General features: G+C 38.4%; 1 protein-coding gene across 4 annotated transcripts in view; it reads left to right on the top strand.

The window, feature by feature from the left end:
* The first annotated feature begins 1,946 nt into the window (after positions 1-1,946).
* The window catches only part of Cdk17 (cyclin dependent kinase 17), an 88,025-nt gene continuing 65,455 nt past the window's right edge, over positions 1,947-24,516 (top strand). The window contains exon 1 of one of the 4 annotated variants that reach the window (XM_021258445.2): positions 1,947-2,200. In XM_021258445.2, coding sequence (XP_021114104.1) covers positions 1,987-2,200 — 214 coding nt within the window. In that variant the 5' untranslated portion in view covers positions 1,947-1,986. Of the gene's footprint in view, positions 2,201-2,761; positions 2,894-3,013; positions 3,144-24,516 lie in introns of those variants that run through there. The other 3 variants (XM_021258446.2, XM_004844901.4, XM_013072283.3) reach the window with 3 other exon arrangements.

Here is a 24,516-nt window from a genome sequence, read left to right as displayed (position 1 = left end):
TGTTTTTCTTCTCAGAGCTTTAAATATGTAAATGTGACTTTTCCAGAAGGGAGATAAAGTATGTGGCATTTCCCAAGTGGATTTTGACTCGGAATTCTTCCTGAACCCCTCTTCACCAAGCACTCGGGAATATTTATCAACCACAATTTGGGGAGTACTCTAAATACATAACCCTGTAACTTAACTGTATTTTACAATGGAAAAAGCACCTATATTGCAACCTAGTTATAAGACCAACCAACATACCCAAAATATTATGTGTGAATTTAAAATCAATTTTGAAAGCTAATGAAATGCCCCATCCATTGATTTGTGTGACCTTTGCTTGATCAAATAATTTACTGAATGATACAAAGAAAGATCCCATGGCTTTAGCCCTGATAATTAGGCCTCTCCTGCTATTACCATCTAAAGTAACCCTGCGGACTTCCCTCCTTCCTTTTCCATTACAGTTTCATTGTCTTCAAAAACCTCTTACGGATTATGAATTCTAACGAGTTTCTTAAGTAGTTCACATATTTATTGCTTGTTTTCACCACTAGAACAGTTCTGTAAGGGCAGTACCTTGTCTGTCATATTCACACCTACATCTTCAACATCTAGCAGAGTCCCTGACACATGATGTACAATTAGTATTTTCTTACTGAAAGAACAAATAGGTCAATAAAATAATCATCTAAGTTCTGACCATCAAATCTATATTATGGTAGGAGCAGAGCGAATGCTCTTTAGCAGCTTTGGATGAGGCAGTCTGAACACTATTTTGATTTCTAAAGGAGAAATTCCCATCTAATGATATGAAGGTGAGATTATCAATGCTGAAACTCAATACAGTTCTGTAGACTCTGTTTTGGTGATTTTTGAATGTTTACTAAGGGAACCCAAAAAGATAAACATGTAAAAATGCTTGGTATATAAGTAGATCTTGTGAAACATTTTTCCAATTTAAAAAGAACTGTGAAATTTATGCTATATTATAAAATTATTTGGCTTGAACAAATCTAAAAAATGCCAAGTGTGCTTTTTAAAAAGCACGCTTGTTCTATAGGAAAGCTTGTTATATACTTTTGCATTCTTCCATGATAAACAGGTGTTAAATATGTGTAGTACAGCACAACTGTAGCTAATGTAACTTGAGAGGCATGGGAGAAGCCTGATTAAGTATGATCTTTGGATATTACAGTACATGGCATTCAACTTTGCCCAGCAAAGTAAGAGAAAAAAGTCAGCAGGGAGTATTTTCAAGAGAAAAGGATCCTCGAAGAAGACAGTTGTTGAAAGTCCTTAGGACATAACAGGACTCGAAACTGCACAGCACACACACCTGTAATCCCACCACCGTGGGAGGCTGAAGGAGGAGGACTGAAAAGTCAAGCCCAGCCTGGGCTTCTTGCAGACTTAGTGAGAGGGTCTTAGCAAGCCCCCCTCCCCCTTTCTGGGTATTACAATGGTAAAACATTTTATATCTCACTTCACAGCTCTTTCATGTGGTTAAAGGTTTTTTTTTTCTTATTTAGGCTGTCTTTATCCGGTTCCTATTTTTTTCTTTCAATACTCTTATTACAGTGTCTCCTTCTAGGGCTTTAAGATTGCTTTTACTTTATGCTTCTACCCTTATTTGTGGAAAAAAAAAAAAGTGGGTCAGTATGACTTTAGTTTGTCTTCACTTTCACTCTGCTGTTCATTCCTGAACTAGCTTTTAGCCCCTGGGAAAGAAAAAAGTAAAAACATTTACAGAAACTGGGCCAACCTCTTGCCCGCCTCCCCCAAGAAAACAAAACCTAACCCTCGACAGACAACAGTAGGCCTTATGTTCTCTGAGCAACTCCAATTTCCCCTCTCACAAGCTCACGTCTTTTTTGGTTTGTTTGTTTGTTACGCTGTCATCTTTCATCGCTGCTAGACCTTAAGGAGCTAGCCTGTTGCCAAGAACATAAGTATACATAAAGACATGGTAGTTTAAGTCACCACGCGCCACTGACAGGAATGGGAGCTAAACTAGACCGTCCGCTCACACGCGAGAACAGACCCGGCGGCGCTCAGCCTGCGGGACTTTTGACACCAGAAAGCCAAGAGGACCATGGCATTGCCACTCTGTACAATAACGATTTGGATCATTCAAGCAAGAGTTTCGGTTTTGCTGGGAGAAGGCCAAGGGGCTGCATTATTCAGAGACTCTCCTTCCCAGCCGCGTGGACAGGTACGGCGTCGCCTTCCCGCTCCCGGGGTCTCCGCGCCCCTCGCGCAGCCGCAGCAGCCAGGCCCCGACCCCGGCCCTCCGCGGGTTGGGGGTTTCCTGGGGATGCCCAGGCCCCGCCCCGCCACCCAGGCCCCGCCTCCTCGGCCGTCGCCAGCAGGGGTCGCGCTGCCCCCGGGAGCGGCTCTGGCAGGGTGGGGGCGCTCCCGCGGCTGGTCGCCTTTCTCCGCCGCCGCTCGTCTGAGCGTTTCCCTAAGTCTTTTTTTTCGCTCGCTCGCTCGGTCTCCTCCGGGGAACAGGCGGAGGCGTCAATCTGCAGCCGCAAGCGAGAACGCGACGAGCACGGAGCGAGTGAGAGCGCCCGCCCGCCGTCTCCTCAGCGCCTCACGGGTCAGCCCGCAGCAGAGCAGAAGGCACCCGCGCCCGCCTGCCCGCCTGCCCGCCTCCTCGGGGCCGCCCGCCGCCGCGGCTTCTCGGCGGGGCAGAGCGCGCGGCCCGGCGGACCGGGAGCCATGTTGACTGGGGGGCTCGGCACCGCGTGAGGCGCCGCGGGCCTCGCAGCTCCGCGCCTCGGCAGCCCGGAAGGCGGCGGCGGGGAGGCCGCCCGAGGCCGGGACCTGCATCCGGGCTCCGCGCGCGTCGCGGGGCCGCTTCCCTTCACGCCCGCCCGCCGGGACTCGCCGCCCGCACTTGCCGGTGAGTTGGCGGCCGGCGAGCGAGCTGCGCCGTCCCCGTCTCCCGCAGAGTCCGGGGCCGAGCGTGCGCGGGACGGAGGGCGGCGGGCCGGGAAGTGGAGTGCGGGGGCTCGCGGGCGGCTGTCACCGCAGGGCATTTCCGGGGCTGGGTGGCGCGGCGCGGTCGCTGGGCCCGGGTGCCTGCGGCCGCCCCGGGGTCCCGCGAGGAGGCGGAGGAGGGGAAGAGGCGGAAAGTCCCCGGAGACACAAAGGTGCCCTCGGCGGGGTGGGGCGGCCCGGAGGGAAGGAAGGGGCGCGGGGCGGCGGGAGGCGGCCGCGGCGCTCGCGGCTCCTGGGAGACCGGGAGGCTGCGCGGGCGGGGGTCGGCGGCAGAGCCCGCGCGTGGGGCGCGCGAGACAAAGATCCGGGGCGGCCTCCCGTCGGCGGGTCACGCCCGGGGTGTTGGTCCGGAGCGGGGGAGGAGGGTGTGGGAAACCCAGAGAACCGGCGGCGGCGCGCGGGGGGGGGGGGGGGGCGGTGCCCGGTGTGCCTCTGTTCTTAGCGTTTCTGTCCCCAAGCTTCTGCTCCCCAACTCCGCTGGATAGCTCCAGGTTTCCTCCCGTCACCCCCACACTGCCACATTGACTTGGCCCTGCTTTCCCCTGTTGACCCCCGCCCCCCACTTTTTTCCCCACTCCTTTTCGGGTAAGCAGTATTTTGTCTTCAGCTTTGGGAACGTTGGGCTAATGACAGGATGCCTGAGCTTGTTCTGACCCTGAACTGCCTTGAACTGCCTTGAACTCTGCTCTTCCTCCCACCCTTTCCTTTCTGGGATCTATAATGTCACATGGCCATTGACAATTAGCTTTTCTTCTGCAAAAATGGCAGAAGCATTTAACTGAAATCCGCCGCGCCTCTCCTTAATGTTAATATGTCCATCGAAGGCTTGGTCGTGTTTTATCGCCTCTTAGCCAAATTCAATATCTACGTACAGCAGTTACAAATTTTGAGTCTTGGCCGTTTCTATGGTCAGCAAAGTGCATTCCTCACGACCAGACCTGTCACTTACCAGGAAATGCTTGTTTTAAAGACACACAATTCTTGCCCCAAATTTTACTCTTTATCTTTTTGATTCTTTGTTGAAGGATTTCTTTTTAAATACATTTGTGCAAGAAAAAGTAACAAACGAGAGTCACCGTGTTTTGACTTCGTTAGCTATTGGGCAGAAGAAAATGAATGGGATTTGAGACCTTTGATTTCTTGAGTTGACCTAAACCTTCCTGGAAGTTAGATACAAGGCTAAACTCAATTTTAGGGGGGAAAATTGCTCGTGGTAATAGCGCTGATTTTTTGTTCTATGAGTCTGAGCTGGCTTATTTATTAAACGTTGAGCTGCTGCTCTGTTAATGAAGCAGTTTCAGTCTTTGTAATTTTAATGTCTGCATACTTCCATAAACAATGGGTTGGAGCAAAAGAGAAAACTATGATTGTATTTAAGGAATATGCTTTTACTTTTTAATTTTTAATGCTATGGAAGAACACTGGAATGTAATGAATGTTATCCTTTCATCTAGTAAACCTTCCATAGGCTAGAAGCACTAACAGTTTGAATGCTGTTTCCAAAGGAAAAAAATTGGTGTCTATGAATTTAAGCTCTTTTAAAATTACTGTGCAATATAATTTATTACTTACAATGAAAATAACAACATAGCTGAAATATGAACGGGAAGAAAATGGAAGTAAAGCCTGTTTGATGTAGGAACATCAGTGTTGGTTGCACTGTAGTACTGATGCTGCTTGTTGCCACTGAAGTGTTGACACGGGAAAAATGAAGAGATTGCAGTTTCCAGACCACTCTCAGGTTTTCGAGACTCCCTGCCCCCCCACTACTTAAAACATTTTAGAGACCTTTGTGAAATTAACTGGTTATGTTATTAATCGGTGTTTTAGATAACATTTGTCAAAGGGCCATATTGAGGGGACATTGATTTTTTTTAACTGTATATTTATTAGTGTCTGCTTAGAACATCAAGGTGTGTGTCACTGGAAGGCAGTCTCCCCAAAAAATAAAGATTTCTGGGTGGCAGGATTTATTGATGATTAAAAAATGTTTTTCTCATATTTTTACGTATTTTCACTTTACTTTTATCATAAGAAAAAAGTAAATGTAGAACTAGCTCTTGTTAATGTCTTAATTGGCCTATTACTGCAAGATTTAATAAAATTCGCAGTTTATTCTAATCCTTGGATTCAGGCCCACAAAGTGATTTTTGGTGTTTAGTATTTAAAATTATGTAGCCTGTCCTATGTACTCTGGTAACCAGAGGGACAAAAGAGATACATAGTAAGGAAAAATGGAATTGAACAAATAGATTCAATGTGTATGGTAGCTTTGTATACTTACTCTCTTTGTAATAGCTCATTGGTTTTACAACAAAATTTAAATTCCATTTATTCTATAGCATAGGGTAGCTGTGTTGACCCAGCAGATTTTGACATATGTCTGTCAATATATTTATCAGACAATGGTTCAGTCTCACAATTATAGTGGGAAGAGATGGCATATAAAATCATTTGCTGGGCTGGGGATTTAGCTCAGTGGTTCCACCGCCTGCCTCGAAAGCACAAGGACCTGAGTTTGATCCCCGGTACCAAAAAAAAAAAAATCATTTGCTTTGTCAAAGCTTGTTTTTCCTCTTATTTTCAGCAGTACATTTCCTTTCATTGGTAAAATAGTACTAAATGAGAAATAGTTCGAACGTTTTATTGTCAACAGTAGAGGCTATCATGGTAACTGAATAAGCTATTCAAAAGTGAATCTGATGTCTCTTAATATTAAAAGTTATCTGTAAACACACATTTTTTGCCCATTTTCTTACAGTGGTGAATATTTAAAAGGTATTGCATTTTAAATCTTTATTGCTGTTTGATAGTTTTTATAAAATTATTGCATCGTGTCCTGGCATTCTTCTACATAGCTTTTATACTTTCAGGGTAGATAATTACTTAACGAATTGATTGCTGCATTGGAAAAAAACAGCTATTCTGTGTTAAATCCAACTTATAAAAGTATTCTCTAGGGTATTTATTTTACAGATTGTCTCTTTCACACATGAAAAGGAAGAATAATTTTAGGTTCTTTTGAATTTTAAATGGTAATTTTTGCTTACCTTTTAAAATAGGAAATGAAGTGCATTTTATAAAGTCATTGTAGAGTTTTGCATTTAAATGCTGAAGGTAAGCAATAGATTTATGGCATTTAAAAGATGCTTTATATTGCATTTGTGAAGTTTAAAAACTGGTTTTATTAGAAAACTTGATATAGCAAACTAGCATTCAACCTGTAATGTTGCCATTTTTTTGAACTAGTGGAGATAGGGCCAGTTAGACTCGATTTTAAGAATTCTTATTGTCATTAGTAGATTATTTGTTATTCTTTTGCTCACAGTATGTATAGCTAGTTGGTGTTTACTATCGATGTTTGCACAATGCTGACCTGGAAAGAGAAATTGCCGAGGACCATAAACATGCATTGAGTGTAACTTCAAAACAAAACAAAAAATGACATGTACTGAGTGTAGCTTTCTGTTCCTAACCTATTTTGCTCTCCCTATTGGCCATTTTGGGAAATCAGTAGACACCTACTAGTATATGTAATGATGCTGTGTTTTGCTGTAGTGAATACTGTATTTGAGGAGGTAGATTTATAGATTAATGGCATATTGGGATGGTGTGAAAATTAATCTTGTCTTCCAAAGTCTCATTTTAAAAATATTTTTCGATATAACATCTTGGACTAGTTGGGCTGCCAAAACAAACTACTGTAGACTGGGTGGCTTGAAAAACAAAAAATATATTTTCTCACTATTCCTTGAGTCCAGAAGTCAGAGATTAGGGTACCAGCTTGGTTGAGAGCTGGGGAGAGCCCTCTTCTTGGTTTGCAGATTGTTGCCTCCTGACTCAGTCTCCTGGTGTCTGCAGGTGGAGGGGAAGAGTGAGAGGGAGAGGAAAAGGGAGGAAAAAAGGAGAGATCTTTCTCTTTGCCTTTTAAGGACATAAATCTCATTAGACTGCTCACCCTTGGTACCTAAACTAAACCTAATTACCTCCCTAAGGCTCACCTCTAATAACCATCACAGTGGGAGGTTAGAGATTCAACATAAATTTGTGTGTGGGGTGCTCAGACATTTGATGCATAATATAAAGTATGTGAAAGAAGTTACCATAAATTATCTCTTCTACTAGGCCAGTGGTTGCAAACCTATGACCCATGTGTCTCAGTGGGCCTTTTGTATCTTCAAAAGCTCTAAAAGGTTTACCATCTCTGCCTAGGCACTATACAGGTATAACTGTTTTCAAATGAGGAAACAAAGGCCTTAGGTTAAGTAATTATATCAAGGTCCTATCATTGTCATGACCCTGAGATTCCAGTTTAAGCATTCAGATCACTATACTACATTGCCTCCACTGGGATGGAATGCTAAAAAATCCAGTGGTAGTGTTTGTTTTCTATAAATGGCGGTACATTAGGACAGCTTGTCAAAATTAAATTTAAACTCCATTGAATAAGTTTTAATACATTAAAAAGTTGAACTATACAAAATGTGTAAGATAGGAAATGTTTATCACTTAGTGAATTCTGAGCGAGTTGTTTGTATTAGCTCTTCATTGCTGTGACCAAGTACCTGAGAAAAAAGGAGGAAATGCTCATTTTTGGATCATAGTTTCAGTCTGCTCCAAGGCAGAAGCATCACGGCTGAAGGATGTGGCAGAGAAAAGCTACTCATTCAACTCTTGACAACCAGGAAGGGCATTGGGGGCCAGTGATGTACTTCTTCCAGCTAGGCCCCCCCACCTAATGTTCAGCTATGGAACTTATCAGTGGATTCATTGTTAATTAGATAGTGTCCTCAATACATGAATCTTGGCGGTGGCATGTCGTGTTTAAAACAATTCAGTGCTAAAAAGATATTTAAGGTATTTTTAGATTTATTTCCAGTCACGGGTTTATCATAGTTTTTAGTCCATAAAATGAAATGAATATGCATGCTGAAAAGCAAAAACAAAAAAACCTTGGCATTGTGGTGCAAGTATATTCTTTTTTAAAAAAAAACCTATGTTGTTTACTTAGCTTGATTTTGCAGCTCAATTTTTGCAAAATTAACTTTCATTATTTGTACATATACCTCCAGTGGGAGGACTGTCCACATGCTTGATGGCACGTAGGTTGCTCTAGTATTGGGTGAAATTTTTGCCTTAAGGTAGATAAATTTTAGACATATACATATGAGTTGGCTTTTGGAATCAGTATTCCTAAGTAAGATGAAATTTTGAACTTATGTTTTTATTCCTGTATGCCTATATACCATTGAAAAAGAAATATGGGACCAAATTGTGTATTTCATAACTTTTTATATTAAAAACTGCCCCTTGTGGCATAAAAAATTGCATTTTTTGTGTATATAACTGTCCTTAAGTCAGAGCTACCTTGTTTCATGGTATTTACTCTTCCTTAACATTTTTTTTCCCTTAGCATTTGAACTCTTCAGCTCTTTCTGCTTTGGAAGTTCTTTTAAAAAGTTAAACCTAATATTTTTAACAGAGAAGTCTTGTTTCCTCTATCGCTCTCTCCTTCCTGTTTTGCTCCCATACCTCTTAAAGGTAAACATTTCCTTTAGTATCTTGCTTATACTATACTTTCTATGCTTCTTTTTGAAAGTATAAACAAATATATATTTGATTCAGGAGGTATTTCTGTTTCTAGATTTATTTCTCTTCCTCCCCCATCCCCCTTCTCTTTTTCCTTCTTCCCCCAGTACTTGGCAGGGCTTGGTGCTGAGCTACTACCTCACCCCACCTTTTTTAAAGACAGGGTCTTGCTCAGTTGCCTAGGCTGGGCTCAAACTTGGGATCCTCTGCCTTCATCACTCAGAGTCTTGGGATTACAGGCATGTGCTACCATGGCCAGGCTACGAAGATCTTTCTTTTGGATAGTTACATAGAATTTCATTATATGGAATCCCAGTACTTTGGGAGGTGGAGGCTGGAGGATCACAAAGTTGAGGCCAGCCTGGACAACTTAGACTCTATCTCAAAATGAAAAATGCTGGGGATGTAGCTCAGTGCAGAGGCCCTGATTTTTTTTTTTTTGGTACTGGGATCGAACTCAGGACCTTGTGCTTGTGAGGCAGGTGTGGTGCCACTGAGCTAAATCCCTGGCCCCTAGAGGCCCTGATTTAATCCCCAGGACTGCAAAAAATAAGTAAATAAATAAAATTTCATTATGTGGCTATAGCATAGTTTAGTTGTTTGATCCTGTGTGGACTCTGGATTGTTTCTTATCTTTTGCCTCTACAGTACCAAGTGAATCCATCCATCTGCCTGTGTATTAAATGTGTCCCTGAACAAGTGAATGTGTTTGGATTCTGAAAATTTTCCTTGCTGTATCAGTCAAGAGGGCCCAGAAGCAGACACCACAGCAGCAATAATCTTACTTAGTACTCAGATTTTAGTTTCCAGTGCCATTCCCCAGTTAAAGGAACCAGGCTGTTTTTGAGAAATGGCCTGTTCTAGGACTGGGGCAGGAAATACAAATATAAGATGAGCCTGGAATATCAGTAATGTTGGAATGTAAGGAATATTCAAACAAAAACGATGAGTGGGGTATGTTGAAGGGATATTGAAAGGGATACTGAAGCCAACTGAAAGAACTCCAGAGGCCAATACTGGAAAACTTTAAGTAACAAAATGAAGTAGTACTGGGTTGTAATCCAAAGTATAAAGTAATACCCATGGGTTCATATTCATATAAACGTTTGACTAAATACATAAATGGTGAAGAATGGACAAATCTGCAGAAGATTACTAAATAATTTATGTAGATACACTGTCCTCAATGAAGTATCACATAACTTCTCATTCCTTAAGTGTATGTTGCACAAAGTCACTTCTTTTCAAAGAGTATAGTGTGGAAAATAGAGAAAAGAATAACTAGACATAGAAGAAACGTGAAAAACCAAGTGTAGTAGCACATGCCTGTATTCCCAGTGCTCGGGAGACTGAGGCAGGAGGATCACTGTGAGTTCGAGGCCAGCCGGGACTACATAGTGAGATCTTGTCTCAAAAAAGAAGAAACTACCTTGGTAATGTGGTCAAAGTGAGCATCAACTATAAATCATGTTGCAAGTATGACATGATGAAAAGCACTTCACCTCTGTGGTCTTCCTTTCCAAAAATCATAACCCCAGCCTAATCATGAAAAAATATCAGACAAATCCCAACTGAAGAATTTTCTACAAAGTGCTTTAATAGTACTCCTCAAAACTGTGCAGGTCATCAAAAACAGGGAGGTCAGGGAGACTATCACAGCTGAGAGGAACCTATGGAGACGTGATTATTGCAGTATAATGTAAACTGCATAGACTCCTGGAGCAGAAAGTACATGAGGGTAGAAACTGAGGAAATATAAATAAAACATGTACCTTTGTTAATAATATCTGTGCTGTTTCATTAACTGTGACAAATTACCGCAGTAATGTCAGATCTTAAGAGCAGAAACTGTTATATAAGAAAATTCTGTTTCTGTTTTTTTTGTAAACCTAAAACTACTTTAAATGTTATTTTTAAAAAAAGATAGGGGTCCAGGGATTTAGCTCAGTGGTTCCGCCTCCTGCCTCGCATGCTCAAGGACCCGAGTTTGATCCCCGGTACCCCCCAAAAAGAAAAAATAAAAGATAAATACCCTGATAGTTCTGGTAGGTATTGCTAAATTGCATTTATACTACTACCTGAATGTATTGAAGGCCTATTTTCCCCTAGCCTGAGCAGCTGAACAACATGTCAGACTTGGGGAATTTTGCCAGTTTGACAGAACAGGACTAATGTAACTCAGGCTATTATGTTTTTCACTTTATCAGTGATGGGTATTTTTTCATATGTTTAAAGGACATTTCACTCTTTTCTCCCTTCACTGAACTCTCATGACCTTTTTATTTCTATTGTGCCTTTTTTTTCTTGGTTTCAGGGTTCTTGTAGTAAGATTAGCCTTTTATATGTGATATGTGTTACAGTTTTTTATATTGTGTTTTTGTATGTGTTTACAAAACTTTGTTTTTATGCAAAACTTTTCATTTTTCTATGGTGATACAATTTTTCCTTTTTGTGTTCCTGCGTTTGGAAATAGAAAAGTCTTTATCACAATAAGGTTTTAAGGAAGTTCGTCCACATCTTCCAGTACATGTGGTAACCTTTTTCACATTTAGATCTTAAAATTTGAATTCTTCAGTTCCTCCCAATCTTTGACATATTTTAAATGCTTAACCTTTTCTTTCCAACTATTTCTACATAAAGATGTCTGTGGTCTTCTAGGTGCTTTAAATGACTTATAGTAAAGGAATGCTTATGCATTTACTCTTGGTGGATGTTTCTTTTCACTGTTAAATTGTTTTGTATATCATAGAATTTTTCCCTATCCTATTTTGTCATACATTCTTAGATTATTAGTCTTGTCTGTAATCTATTTCTCAACTTGCTTAGAAGTCATCTTTGATATTATGACCTCTGTGTTATTGGTAATCTCTTTATTTGGTATTTAGAAATTTAATAAGTGAGTCAGTTTTTTTTTTGGTCTGTACTGGGGAGTGAGGGATCAAACCTATGGCCTTTGCAGCAAGCTACATTCCCAGCACACCCTCATTTTTTTTAAACGTTGAGACAAGGTCTTGCTAGATTGCCCAGATTGGGTTTGAATTTGCAGTCCTCCCACCTCAGGCTCCAAGTGCTGGGATTATAAGCATGTGTCACACCCAGCTTGCTGAACTAATTTTTTTTTTTTTTTTTTTTTTTTTTTTTTATTCTTTGCAGTACTGGGGGATTGAACCCAGGGCCTTTATACTGAGCTATATCCCCAGCACTTTTTATCTTTTATTTTGAGACAAGTTTTTTCTAAGTTGCCCGAGGAGGGCTGGAAATTATGAACCTCTTACCTCAGCCTCCCAGAATGCTGGGATTGCAGGAACGCTCTACCATGCCCAGCTGAACTAACTTTTTTTTTGGTACCGGGGATCAAACTCAGGTCCTTGCGCTTGTGAGACAGGCTGCAGAACACTGAGCTAAATCTCTAGCCCTGAACTAACTTTTTAGTAATAGACATTTGGTGCTGTGGAAAGTTGGCTTCTGGAAACTACCACAAAAAAATAACCTGTTACTCATAACAGGAGAGCAGAGTACTGCCACTTTTAGAGTTGGTAACATTTACAGGGTGGGGAAGGTCACGGGGTAGTGGTGGTGGTAGTAAGAAGAATAGCGAAATGGGAAGAGGCAGCAACATTGGGGTATTTACTGAGGGTTTGGCATCTGCTTTAAGGTAGGTACTCAGTGTGAGGCTTGATGAGAATTAGGGTAGGGATTATGATGTAATAGTTTAGTATTGACGGCATAGCAAGGCAAGGGTTTTGAGTCAAAGAGTCTTGGAAAGTGAACAGTCATTTACTGATATTTATTAAAAAACTGAATAGTCTGATGGTGGTTTATATGGGTTTTTCGGGAAGTTCCTGAAATGAACAATGAAGTTATTTGCTACTCTTATCTGCTTCAGCAAGAATTTCCTGGAATAGTAGAGTTATTTGTTGAAGAGAGCTGAATGATAGTTAATGTAGGCTGTAGACTCAGTGTAGACAGTTTTAATTCTCAGTGCCCATTCAGAACCACAAACTTCAAAATACACAGTAATTATAAAAAAATTTAACTCGGTCTCATCTACAAAGACAGTGCAGATTGTCTTGGTGGGTGATTTGACTTTGAATTTTTTTCCCAGAAGTATAAGGCCTAACTTTGACAATTAAGGTATCTAAGATACCCAAGTACACAATTGGATATGAGTCTGTAGTTCTATGAAAGAGTTTAGGATTAGAGATAGAAATTTGGGAGTTATATAAATGCTTTTGAAGCTGTATTACTAAATGCACTTGCTGAAGAAGGAAACAGAGTGAGAAGAAAAACACTTGGGGTTTAAGAGTTCTAGTACTTAATGGCCATACTGGGGCCTGTGGGGGGGGGGCTGTGGATGGGGATGACAGAGTGAAATAGTGGAATAAACAAACATGTGAAGGAGAGACCAGAGAAGTTGGAAGAAAACCAGGTACAGTTATAGGGACGTTCAGGAAAAGTATTATTATTTCTCCCAGTAAGGGGGATTGAATTCAAGGCTTTTGGGCTGAGCTACATCCCCAGCCTTTTAAAAAATTTTTAATTCTTGAGACAAGGTTTCCCTAAGTAGTTAAGTCGTCAAACTTTCAGTCCTCTTGTCTCATTTCTCAAACAGAAAGTGTTTTTAAAGATGATGAGAAAGTGATGAAACTCTTGTAAAATAGTGAAGGGGAGGTGAAAATACTCGTGTGGATTGATTGAGGAAGTTTCTGTATGAAGGCATCTGTTTTTCACATTGTGTGTGTGTGTCTCCACGCACGCACATACATGTACAGATACATTTTTGTTTTGGGGGAGAAGTGGTGTAATTGTGGGTAGTGGATATAGTTTGAAGTGGACATTGGGGAAAGTGAGGGATCAAGTTCAGTTGAGAAATACAGTGGCATTGTTGATCAGTGTTGAGGTTCCTTTCATTTGCTGATCGAAATTACTTCGCTGTGACTATTCAGCAGTGCTGATGTGAAATGTGCAGATATGGAGAAAACCTTAAGTAGGTAGGTCAGGATTGGGATGGAAAAACATACAGTCATGCCTCAGTTAATGACAGGGACAGATTCTGAGAAATGTATCATTAGGAGGTTTAGTCATTGTGCAGACATCATAGTGTACTTACACAAATCTGTATGGTGTAGGTCTCAGTATGGTTTCTTGATGCAATCATAAGATTGCCAACAAGAGGTATGAGGTTGCTACTGGTGTATCATGGCATACTGTTAAATAGTAAACTTTTTTTATAAGTAAAGAGTGTACACTCTAATGATAAAACATGCAGTAAATACATAGATCAGTAACATAGTAATTTATTATCATCAAGTACTAAGTACTGTGAACAATTGTACATATATATGCTTTTATGTGTGACTGGCAGTGTAGTAGGCTTATTCATACCAGCAAAGTCACCTCAAACACATGAGTGATGCATTGCTGTATGACATTATGAGGTGATGGGAATTTCTGAGCTCCATTACAGTCTTGTGAGACCACCATTGTATGTGCAGTTGACTTGTCGACATAAATGGTGGCACATGACTGTAATTATGTTTTGGAATAACACAAGTATATGTACCTACTCTTGGCTTTTGGAATGACTGACAGATAGCTTTGCTGTGCCACTTCTTTTCTTTCTGATGGGTATCCTCACTTGGCTTTTTGACTTGCACTTGTACAGTACTGCAATACTGACCTAGTGTTCAATCTGTCCGAACTTATTCATTTACAGGTCGCTGCACTTCTGTGGAAAAGTAAATTAATTAGTTCTTCCCTCTCCCTGGTTTTCACAGGTCCTTGAGATCTCTGATACTGCTTCTGGAAGAAAGTTTTTGGGTAAAATTACAAAGAAAAAGTAGCCAAGAGGACATAGGATGAGATGAAGAAGGGGAGGGGCTAGTTTTTCTGGGTGGAGGAATGTGTTTGTGCAAAGCAGTGAGGCCTGAGCAGAACACCATAAGGTGAAGGAAATAGAAGCTACAAATAATTATATAATAATCCTTGAGGTGATGCAACACTCACTGGAAATGTAATCTCAGATGGGGCTGAAGAGGAACAGGGTCAGCACAAAGGTCTTGTGTGCCTATGTAGAGAAAGATATGTTGGCTCTGGTGATGAGTTTTTACTTAACAAGTTTTTCTCTTGTACAAAATACAAGCTCTAAGAGAACTATTCAGTCTATTTGGTTTGATAAATTGAAAATATTTTTGTAGAAACAATTTTGCCAATTTGGCTCCCATGTTATACCACAAGTTATTTAATCTTTTTTTGTGGCTCTGATTGGGGAAGGAAGACGTTAGTTGTGTGTAGTCATAGTGCATGTATTTGATGCTCATAATTCAGGAGTGTAGAGTGGAGGAAATAACATTTGTTGAATAATTACTGTGTGCTGGCTCAATACATACAGTCTGATTTATGCCTCACAACCTTTTGAAGTAGCTGGTAGTTCCTTTCTCCAAAGAGGAAAGTAGGCATGGCTTTCTCTGTCATCTTCCTGCTGTTCCCAGTATCCAAAGGAAGAAATTAGGATGTGAACCTAGGTTAAACGTATTCTAAAACATGTCCTCTGTCTTACAAAGTGGACATATTGTGTGCCGTAAACCTTTTGTCACTGGTGTTGAAGTTACAAGTAATTAGCATTTCACCCCACAGTTGTTAATTAGCTATCGGAATATGTTATCTCTCAGCTTTTGAAGATCAAGATTGAACAAATCATGAGCAGTAATGAAGCAAATAGAATATAGGCCCTTACAGCCAATCTTACATTAATTAGCATCCATTTAATTCCTTTTACTGGAGAATTCAGATACCCAGAAGAAGTATCCTGTTGACATTCTGGTTAATTCAGGTGTTACTGCTTTAAAATGTTTTTCCGTGTCTTCATAGGAAACTTTTTGAACATTTAAAAAAAATTGTCATTTGTAGTGTTTTATTTACTTTATGTTAATTGAATCCACTAGTTTTTTATTCATAACTAAGTGGAATTAGTACAGTGAAACATCCTACAAATAATATTGAAAACCATTTGGAAAAAGTCCTGGCTATGCAGTTTAGTCAGGTACATATATTCTTCTTACTATTTTGATTGAAATCATTTTTTTTTTTTGGTACTGGAGATCGAACTCGGGACCTTGCGCTTGCGAGGCAGGCAGCGGAACCACTGAGTTGATTGAAATCTTTTAACCTGGCCTTTATTACAGACCTTATAAAGAAAGTAGAGTATACTTGTTAATTGGCCTGTTGTTACGTTCCCTCCGTGTTACGATTGGTATGTGAGCAATTTCTAATTTTCCACTTAGCAAGTAATGTGGAGGATTACTCACTCTTCATGCTAAAAAAAAATCACAAAAGAGCATTTCTGGTGATGGACCAGAAAAAAATATAGTTTTGAGATAAACTGACTCAGCCTTAGACCCTTTTTTGGGGATGTATTTCCAGTATCTTCAATATTAATTGGCCATATAAGAGTGATACCTTTCTTAACAGCCTTTGCCTTTCCCTTTCCCCCCAAAAAAACTTTGCTAGAAATTTGAAGAGTGCTTACATTTTTAATGTGTTGCCAAGTTTTTCACTGTTGCTGAGGAAAGTTGGCCACTCTCCAGTAGAATTTGTCTCACAAATGCTTTAATAAAATGTTAGTTTAAAAAAATGTAATAAGCCTTTGTTGTACCATAAATGATAGAATGACAAAATAGCATGTTTAGTTGTCCAGATCAGATGTCTCTTAGAGACAAAGCCTAGAAAATTGCCTAATTGCCTACATATATTTTTTTCTTTTAAACATAAGAAAATTCATATTTACCTTGTGCTGAGTATGCTAATATTCTCATTGAAACCTGCTTGAATATTTAGAAAGTAGGTTTTGTGAGACTTGTACTTTAAAAACATTTAGAAAACAGTACATATTATTTGGTTATGATTGAAAAATGTCTTGTGATATGGATTTAAATTATTTCTGAAGGGAATTAAAATTTCATTCTTATAGTAACTATAAGAATATGGCCTTTAAAATATGTGGATGTTATTACTTAATTTTTCATACTAAAATTAGGTTCTAAAATACTGTTTGAATTTCTTACTGTTGGAGTTTAGGAGATTACGAGGGTGAATGATTAGCTGGACTTCACAGTATATCTTTTTAATCATATGATCATCATCTGGCAGGCAAAGACTTGTGTTCATTTTGAGGTGATGTAGTACTCTAGAAACTTTTACGCTAATTTAAGGATAGAGTGTAGTGTTAATTTAGAAGTACAGTACTGTATACAATGAAAAATAATCTGGCTTGATAAAATTTTTTTTGTATATACATGGCGTGATGGGGTAGGGTGGCACAAAAAGATTAAAAACAAGTTTCTGTCCTTAAAAGAATTATAACGTGGGGAAACCCAGGAAGTTTTTATTTGCATAGCCCACTTAATTCTGGTGAATGAATCAATTTAGAAGATCAGATGTTAGATGTGAAGATGAGTTAAGACTAGCTTTTGAGCAATCTGCATTTTCAGCCTCCTTAGTCTGAGAACCTCCGACCAGTCTTAACATGATTGAAGACCCTTAAGAGCACTTGTTTTGTGCATTATATATGTCTACATTTATTGTATTTGTCAGGTAAAAGGCCAAAGACCAAGACCAGACCAGGCCACAACCAGCCTTTATTAGGGGAATAGATCTGCCGGGCTGTCTCTGAACAAAGGAGAGACAAAAGCAATATGGTCAGGGCAGGGAGAGTTTATAGAGACTGGGGTGGGGTTTGTAGGGGCTGAGGCGGGATTGAGTGAGGTAGTGACTAGGGAATGGAGGAGCCGTTGATGTCACTAGGTGGTAGGAGGTGAGCGAGTGAGTATTAGGTTACTTTCTAGGTGGAAACGGGCATGCTGGGAAGAAGGGTTTATTCTTTGGTGGGAGCAGCCATCTTGGCATGATGTCACACAGAGGAGGGGGCAAGGCACGATAGGGAGAGGGCAGCTACTATACCTAATAGCTGCTGAGGTCATGGGAGACCTATCAGTATTATAAATGAAAACATGTTTAAGAAATTATAACTTAAAAAATATATAAAATAACAAATATTTTAAAATGAGAAAATAGCTATTTTTAAAATAATATGAAAAGAGTAACCTTGTTTTACATACTTGGAAATCTCCTTAATGTCTACGTCTTACTAGAAAATAGTTGGGTTCTCATATCTCAATATGTACTTTTGTATTTTAACCTATTACATTATTCTGTGCAGTGTAGTCTCTGGGGAACTCCACAATACATTCATGGGAGAAGTATGAAAAAGCAAATCATTTCTTAGGATTATAAAAATCATTTGAACTCAGGACCCCTTGTAAAGATTTGCTAGACCACACTTGGAGAATTTCTTTTATGGAGCAAAATGGAATTATGTCCTAATCTTGTCCTTGTTCTTGTTTTCTGAAATCAATAGTAACCTCACCAAATTTCATTTCTTAGATTTATTCTGAGGTAGCCTTTACCATGAATAAATAGCCATAGTTCTGCAGGCTTTGGAAATTGCAAGGCTTGTTAGCTGTATGACTTCAGGCATATGCATTAACATTTTGGACTCTGTTTGCTTCTTTAAAATGGATAGAACAATACTAGTTCATAAGGGGGTTTAGCTCAGTGGTTCCGCAGCCTGCCTCACAAGCGCAAGGTCCTGAATTCGATCCCCAGTACCAAAAAAAAAAAATACCCAAAACTTGTTCATAAAGCTTTTGTGGGAATCAAATAAGATAAAGCAATACACAGTTGCCAATCAAATCTTACTGTTAATAGGGTAACAAAAAATTACGCCAGTTTTGTCATACACATTTTGGACTGTTGGATTACATTTGCAAAATACTAAACACTTAAGATTTGTCCCTCCCTTGTTTATAAGTTACTCTTTTAAACTTACGAAAGAGTGGCTTTTTAAAAAGACATTTTTTTTCCTCCATCCTCCTATCACTAGGATCCTTCACAAGTAATTGGGTATTTTAAAATACAAACAGCAAAATAATTCTTCCCTAAAGTGTTCATAATCTTGTGCTTAAACTAGTTAGAAACAATTAGAAAGATGGTATATAAAAGCTACATCCAAAGACTGAGTTCACAGTGTAGGGAATATCAATTCTGTCTAGGTAGAGAAATATGAAAAGGAAAGGAAAAATTAATTTGTAACTTCTCAACCACTGCTTTTTATAACCCCTAGAAAAAAGAAAAACTTCATCAAGGACTCAGCCAGTTTATATTTATTGAGCAAATACATGTGCTATCCTATTCTGAGTGATACTATGTAGGGGTTGAGAGTATGGACCAGGTTTGTTATACTACTTGAGTTCTAAGAGGCTTGGCTGCTTACTTGCTATAACTTTGTATGAGTTTTTAACTGTTCATGGTTCTTTATATGTAAAAGGGGGATCATTGTAGTGACCTTACAGAGAGTTACTGGTATGATTAAATGAGTTAATGTATATAACATTCTAGAATAAATTGGCACGTGATATTGCTTAACTGCTTTTTCTATTATAGATACACATTAAAAAGGGAAAAGACATTGCTTTGACAGTATTAACTTCTAGTAGTCTCTCAGAGATCAAATTTTTTTTTTTTTGCTGCCGGGGATCAAACTCGGGTCCTTGCGCTTGCGCAGCAGGCAGCGAAACCACTGAGCTAAATCCCCAGCCCCAAGATCATATATTTTTAAATGATTGCTGAAAAATTACATACTGTGAAAAGTTTATTTTATTTTTTTTTCCACTCTTTTATTTAAAACACATTACTTTGGGCCGGGTGGATACAGAAGTACCTAAACTTAAATCTTACTGAGAGAAAAATTGTCCATTGATGTCAGTAGATACTAATCATTTTCTGTACATTTTTTACTCATTCTTAAAAATACAGTGGCTCGTGTATAGCTTGTGAGTTGCCCGGTTAACCTTTAAAACAGAAGATTGCTCACATTTCAGTGTTGAGACTAATTGAACATATCTTTCAAATTGTCCTTGATATGTTAAATTTTTGGTCAAAACTGACGTCAGGATAGTAAGTCATGAATGTTACTGCATTCTAGGGCAATAGTTATTGAAAGATAAGAGCCTTTGGAGAGTAACTGAAAGTCATCATTAAATCTAATCCTTCTTACTGCAGAATAAAAAGAGAATAGAAACTTTTCTGTTTTTTGTGACCCTTAGGATAGTGGGTAAATAGTAATGTTGTGAAATGCATGCACAGAAGGTAGATACATATCAGGGCTCTAAGCTTAGTGGAGTGTTACTCATAAGACAAGAGATTTATGCTGCCATATTTTCATTTCTAGATTGAAAATCAAGTCTTATGTGTCAGAAAAAAAAAGGCTTTGCTTTATCCTTGGTAAAAATAATCCATATATTTTTGAAAGGAATTGGAACCACAAAAGAGGGTCTAATTTGGACTCCTTAAGAAGCATCTTCATGTTCCTGGCACTGTTGGGGTATATTTAGTTGAAATTTCATACCTACTGATTTCTCCTCCAATAATTGAGTAAAATTAATGAGATTAAATTAATTCTGAATTAAATAATGATAAATTTGTACCCATTTTATTGTCTTTTACTACTTAGGACTTCTTGAGAGCCTTGCTGTAGGCCTTTAGATTTTCTTTCCTATTAATTGTTTGCACACCTAATGACTTGCATTTTAATAAAATTTGAAGCAGGCTGTTATGAAAGCAGTCATATAAATGAATACGAAATCAGGTGCTTAGGAGTCACTGTAAACCTTGCCCCCAAAGCATGATAAGACAAATTTATTTTCTATCATTAGGTTAAATCCTACAGTAAGTATTTTTTAATTTCTGTGTATCTTAGCTGATGCCTACATGTTTCAAACAGTGTTGTAAGAGTAAAATTTGTTTAGTTTATAATATGGGGTGACAAAGGACCTGTGCTTCAAAGCATGCTGTGTACAGCATTAAGGTGAGTGGGCATATAGAGCTCTTTTAACAGTCTGATTAATTTATGGCTTTCCCTCTGTAGAATTGCCTGATGGCTCTGGTGTATTTAATACTAACTAGTTAGTGGATAGTAGGCTTTTCTCTAGTTTATCCTTAAATTTCTTTTTCTAGAGATTGTTTGTCCACTTCGTTATTGTATTTATGTAATTTAATCAGAGATTACCTAAACCAATACCAGTGCACAAGGATGATCATATTTTGTGAAAATTTTGCAAGGCAGGTGGCTGGAAAAAAAATTTCGGAATTAGATGTAAGGAAGACAACCAAATGCCTGGAAAGAGCATACAAATGTGGAAAAGTTTGGCATTTATTGCTTTACAAGTATTTTCAGAGTTCCAATTTGTTTTAAGGAATTCAGCTAGAAACAGTAGTCTCTTGGTGTGTGTTTTATACAAGGAATTCCTATCATGGATCCAGGCCTTCATCTCATAAGAAAAGATTCGCCAGCACATATGAATGTTTTGTTAAAATGCTTAAGGCAAATAGGTATATATTTTTTTCTTTTTGTGGTTCCTTGAATTACCTACTTGATTAGTGTAATATCTTTAGTTCATTCACCACATTATTATTTTTAGTGACTATATTCTTCTATATCAGGGATCCTTTTTTGAGCTCTTGAAACACTTTCCAAGTTTTTAATACAGATTTAATAGAAAAGTGAAATAATTGTAGTTTCTAGCAACTATCATAAAATTTTATACTCAAGCTGTTTCTTTTAAAATGGCTGTATGTAGTCACATGGATATGGGACCCTCTTATGTTTCTTTCCAGTCTTCTTAGCTCTTTTTTTTAAAGAAAATAGCTAGACGTCCTTTTTAATTTCCTTTTCTTAACATTCCTTCAGCTGAGGCTTCTAAGGCAGACCTTTGAACTCGTATAATTGTTTCATATACAGGTGTCAAAATATTTCATTGCCTAGTGAATATCAGGCTAAAATGTAGAACACTTCCATCACTGAAATATCAAAAGGAGGATATTTCCTGTTTATATTTGTTTTACTTATTATGTTGTGGAGCTGAAAATACCTTTTAAGAATGAGTAGCAATGATATTGGCCTGCACTCAAATGTTAGGAGGCGCAGTGCCCGGAGAGGGCTCCAGAGCTGTTGTGCTGGCTCCCTACTCTGGAGCAGCTGACTAACCAGCTGCAGAGCACATTGATCTGGTCATGATTGCTTTCATCCTAGAGCAGAGCAAGTTAACACAGTTTAAATCAAGAGCCACATTAGAAGCTCCTGACCTCAGGATAACCTCTGTTCCCGCTTTTCAAAGGGGGAACAATTCCAGTCATTTCCTAGCTTCTAGCCCCCAAAATGCATGGGAACGTACAGCCATATCTAAAGATTGTGACTTCTTGACTTTCTTTTCGCCCTATACATGTAGATCCAGAGTAGATGCTTTGCTTTTGCAGTCTTCCTACTGTGCTGTTTTGAATAGTCCATTTCTTTCCTTCCTCACTCATTTTTTTCCAGTAGTAGAGACCTTGGCCTAATATAGATGCAGCACATAAAATTACCTGGGACTGTGTCTGTAAACGCAGCCTTTTCTTAAAAATGTATATCAGGATGGGACAACTCTTTTCTGTATTAAATAGTAGAACAATGTTTTTTGATATGTACTTTTAAACTCATGCTTTCTTTTATAAATCTGGGTCTCCCTTCCTTTTCTAAATATCCCTGCAGTCACTATAAAGGTTTTACTGAGCTTTATTTTTTAGACACTTCAATTTTATTTCTGTTACAGCTTACCTGACAGGATAGATAATTGCACATATGGAACCCGGTTAGTATATTGATAACAGGAACTGAGTATGGTGATCAGTTTCTACCTTGTAAGTTATAAATCCATTCTTTTTTTTTTTTTGGTACCAGGGATTGAACTTGGGACCTTGTGCTTGCGAGGCAGGTGGCAGAGCCACTGAGCTAAATCCTCGGGCCCTTCCATTCATTATTGAGTGACGTTATAGAGTGACTCTGAATCTGCTCTAATTTATGAAGTAAAAATCACAATTTCTTATTTCAACTATTAATGACAAATTCAAGCATTCTAAATATGAGCACCAATTATTGATTGAAGGAATAAACCACAGTTGAGAACTGCTATAATATAAATACATAAATAAATCAACATAAATAATATAAAAATAAATGTAATGTATAAATAATTTTAATAATTTTGTCAGATCTTCTTGATACTGAAGGAACTACCATCATGCTGGAAGTCTCAGTGCTTGATTCTTGAAGGACGTGTTGAATTATAGCAGAGTAAGAAGGAAGAGCAGAAATTATTAAAAATGCCATGAAAAGAGGAAAGAAAGGAAATGAAGTTAAAAAATATATTTAGACATTTGTTGGTATTAAAATTTTATTAATATCTTTCTACTCAGAAAAAACCCCAAAAGGATCCAGATATTCTTAGCCAAGGTCATACACATTTCAATTGTGTACCTTCCTGATAATTAGAATGGAGCGACCTTTAATCTTGGCTCATAAGACCACTGATACCTATTTAACATTTCCAGTTGCCCAGTTGGCTGAGTATGTTATATCCATGGTTGAAAACTGAACTGATTTTTGTAAGGATCAGATGGTGAGTCTCAGCATTAGCTACATACTTTGTAAAGCATGAATTTAATTAATTTATAATTTATAAATTATTTATAATAAATAATTTGTAATTTCACTTATTTTTCAAAGGCGATTTTTTTTCCATCTTCATGCTTTTTTATCCTAGATCTTTTGATACAATAGATTTAATTATGTACCAGATATGATTGAATCTGGAATCTAAAATGTTCCAAAGTCTGAAGTTTGGAGTGCATGTGTGCTGACATGACACTACAAATGGAAAATCTCACACCATGAAACTTTGCTTTGTACAAATTTATTAAAACTATTACCTTCAGGAATATGAAGCATAATGAATTTCATGTTTAGATTTGAGTCACATCTCCAAGGTGTACCTTATTCTGTATAGTGCAAGTATTCCAGATTCCATAAAATCTGCAATACTTCTGGTCCCATTGAGTTTGGATAAGGGAAACTCAACCTGTATATGGTAGTAGCTGTGACTTAGACCTAGAACTAAAGGAACTTCTCATGGATTTTTATTTTACTTTCCCTTACACAAAGGTCTAGATCATAAAACTTCTCAAAAAAATGACTAAATTTGCTTGCTGTGTAGGAAGGGTAACATCTGTGTTCATACAATAAGTGGATATGGCCTAGTTTTCCTATGGAATGTCTTAACATTCACCAGTACTGTCCTCAAAGAATTTATAAACAATTTTAAGCAATTTAGATTAATTTAAAAATACATTGGCAAGGCGGAGTAGCAGCAGAAACTATTTGTTAGAGACTTTAGCTTTCTTTGTGTTTGAAATCTTAGAACTTAACAGTTCAGGAGTAGACTACTTGTGGAATTAAAGTGGAATTTGTCTTTATGATTCTGCCCAAGGATGAATGTTCATAGGTTTATCAAAGGAATGCTTACCAGGTCTCCTACAGAGGTTCTAGAGTATATGCTTTATATAAACCTAGTTATAAAAATCACATATACTCACAAATCACATGAGTTGCCCTCAACAGGAAGTAATTTGGCAAGCATGTTTCAGTAGCACAATAAGTGAAATTTGTTGACTGAGATTATCGATGCTCTGACTTACTCTAGTCAAGCATATTATCTAATTTCAGAAATATGGAAAAGTTTGTGTCTCACTGATAATGTGCTCATCAACCAAAATATTTGTGTGTACTTTAGTGAAAGAATGTAAAATTTGCATTTTGGCTTTATTAGGATTTACTTAGTAGTCTGAAGGCCTTGGATTAGTCCCTTCAGTTTTGAGCTTTGTTGTTTTCTCATTTGTATAACAGACATAGGTAAATGGTCTTATTTTACCTGACAGAATTGTTCTGAGGGTCAAATAAAATGGTAAGTGTGAAGACTCTTTGTAAACTTCATAGGACCAGGTGTTATT

This window comes from Heterocephalus glaber, unplaced genomic scaffold (assembly GCF_053883595.1).
Source record: "Heterocephalus glaber isolate CG9 unplaced genomic scaffold, H.glaber_assembly_v1.0 deba00001572, whole genome shotgun sequence".
NCBI classification, from domain to species: domain Eukaryota; kingdom Metazoa; phylum Chordata; class Mammalia; order Rodentia; family Bathyergidae; genus Heterocephalus; species Heterocephalus glaber.
This window is presented reverse-complemented; position numbering and strand designations above follow the sequence as displayed.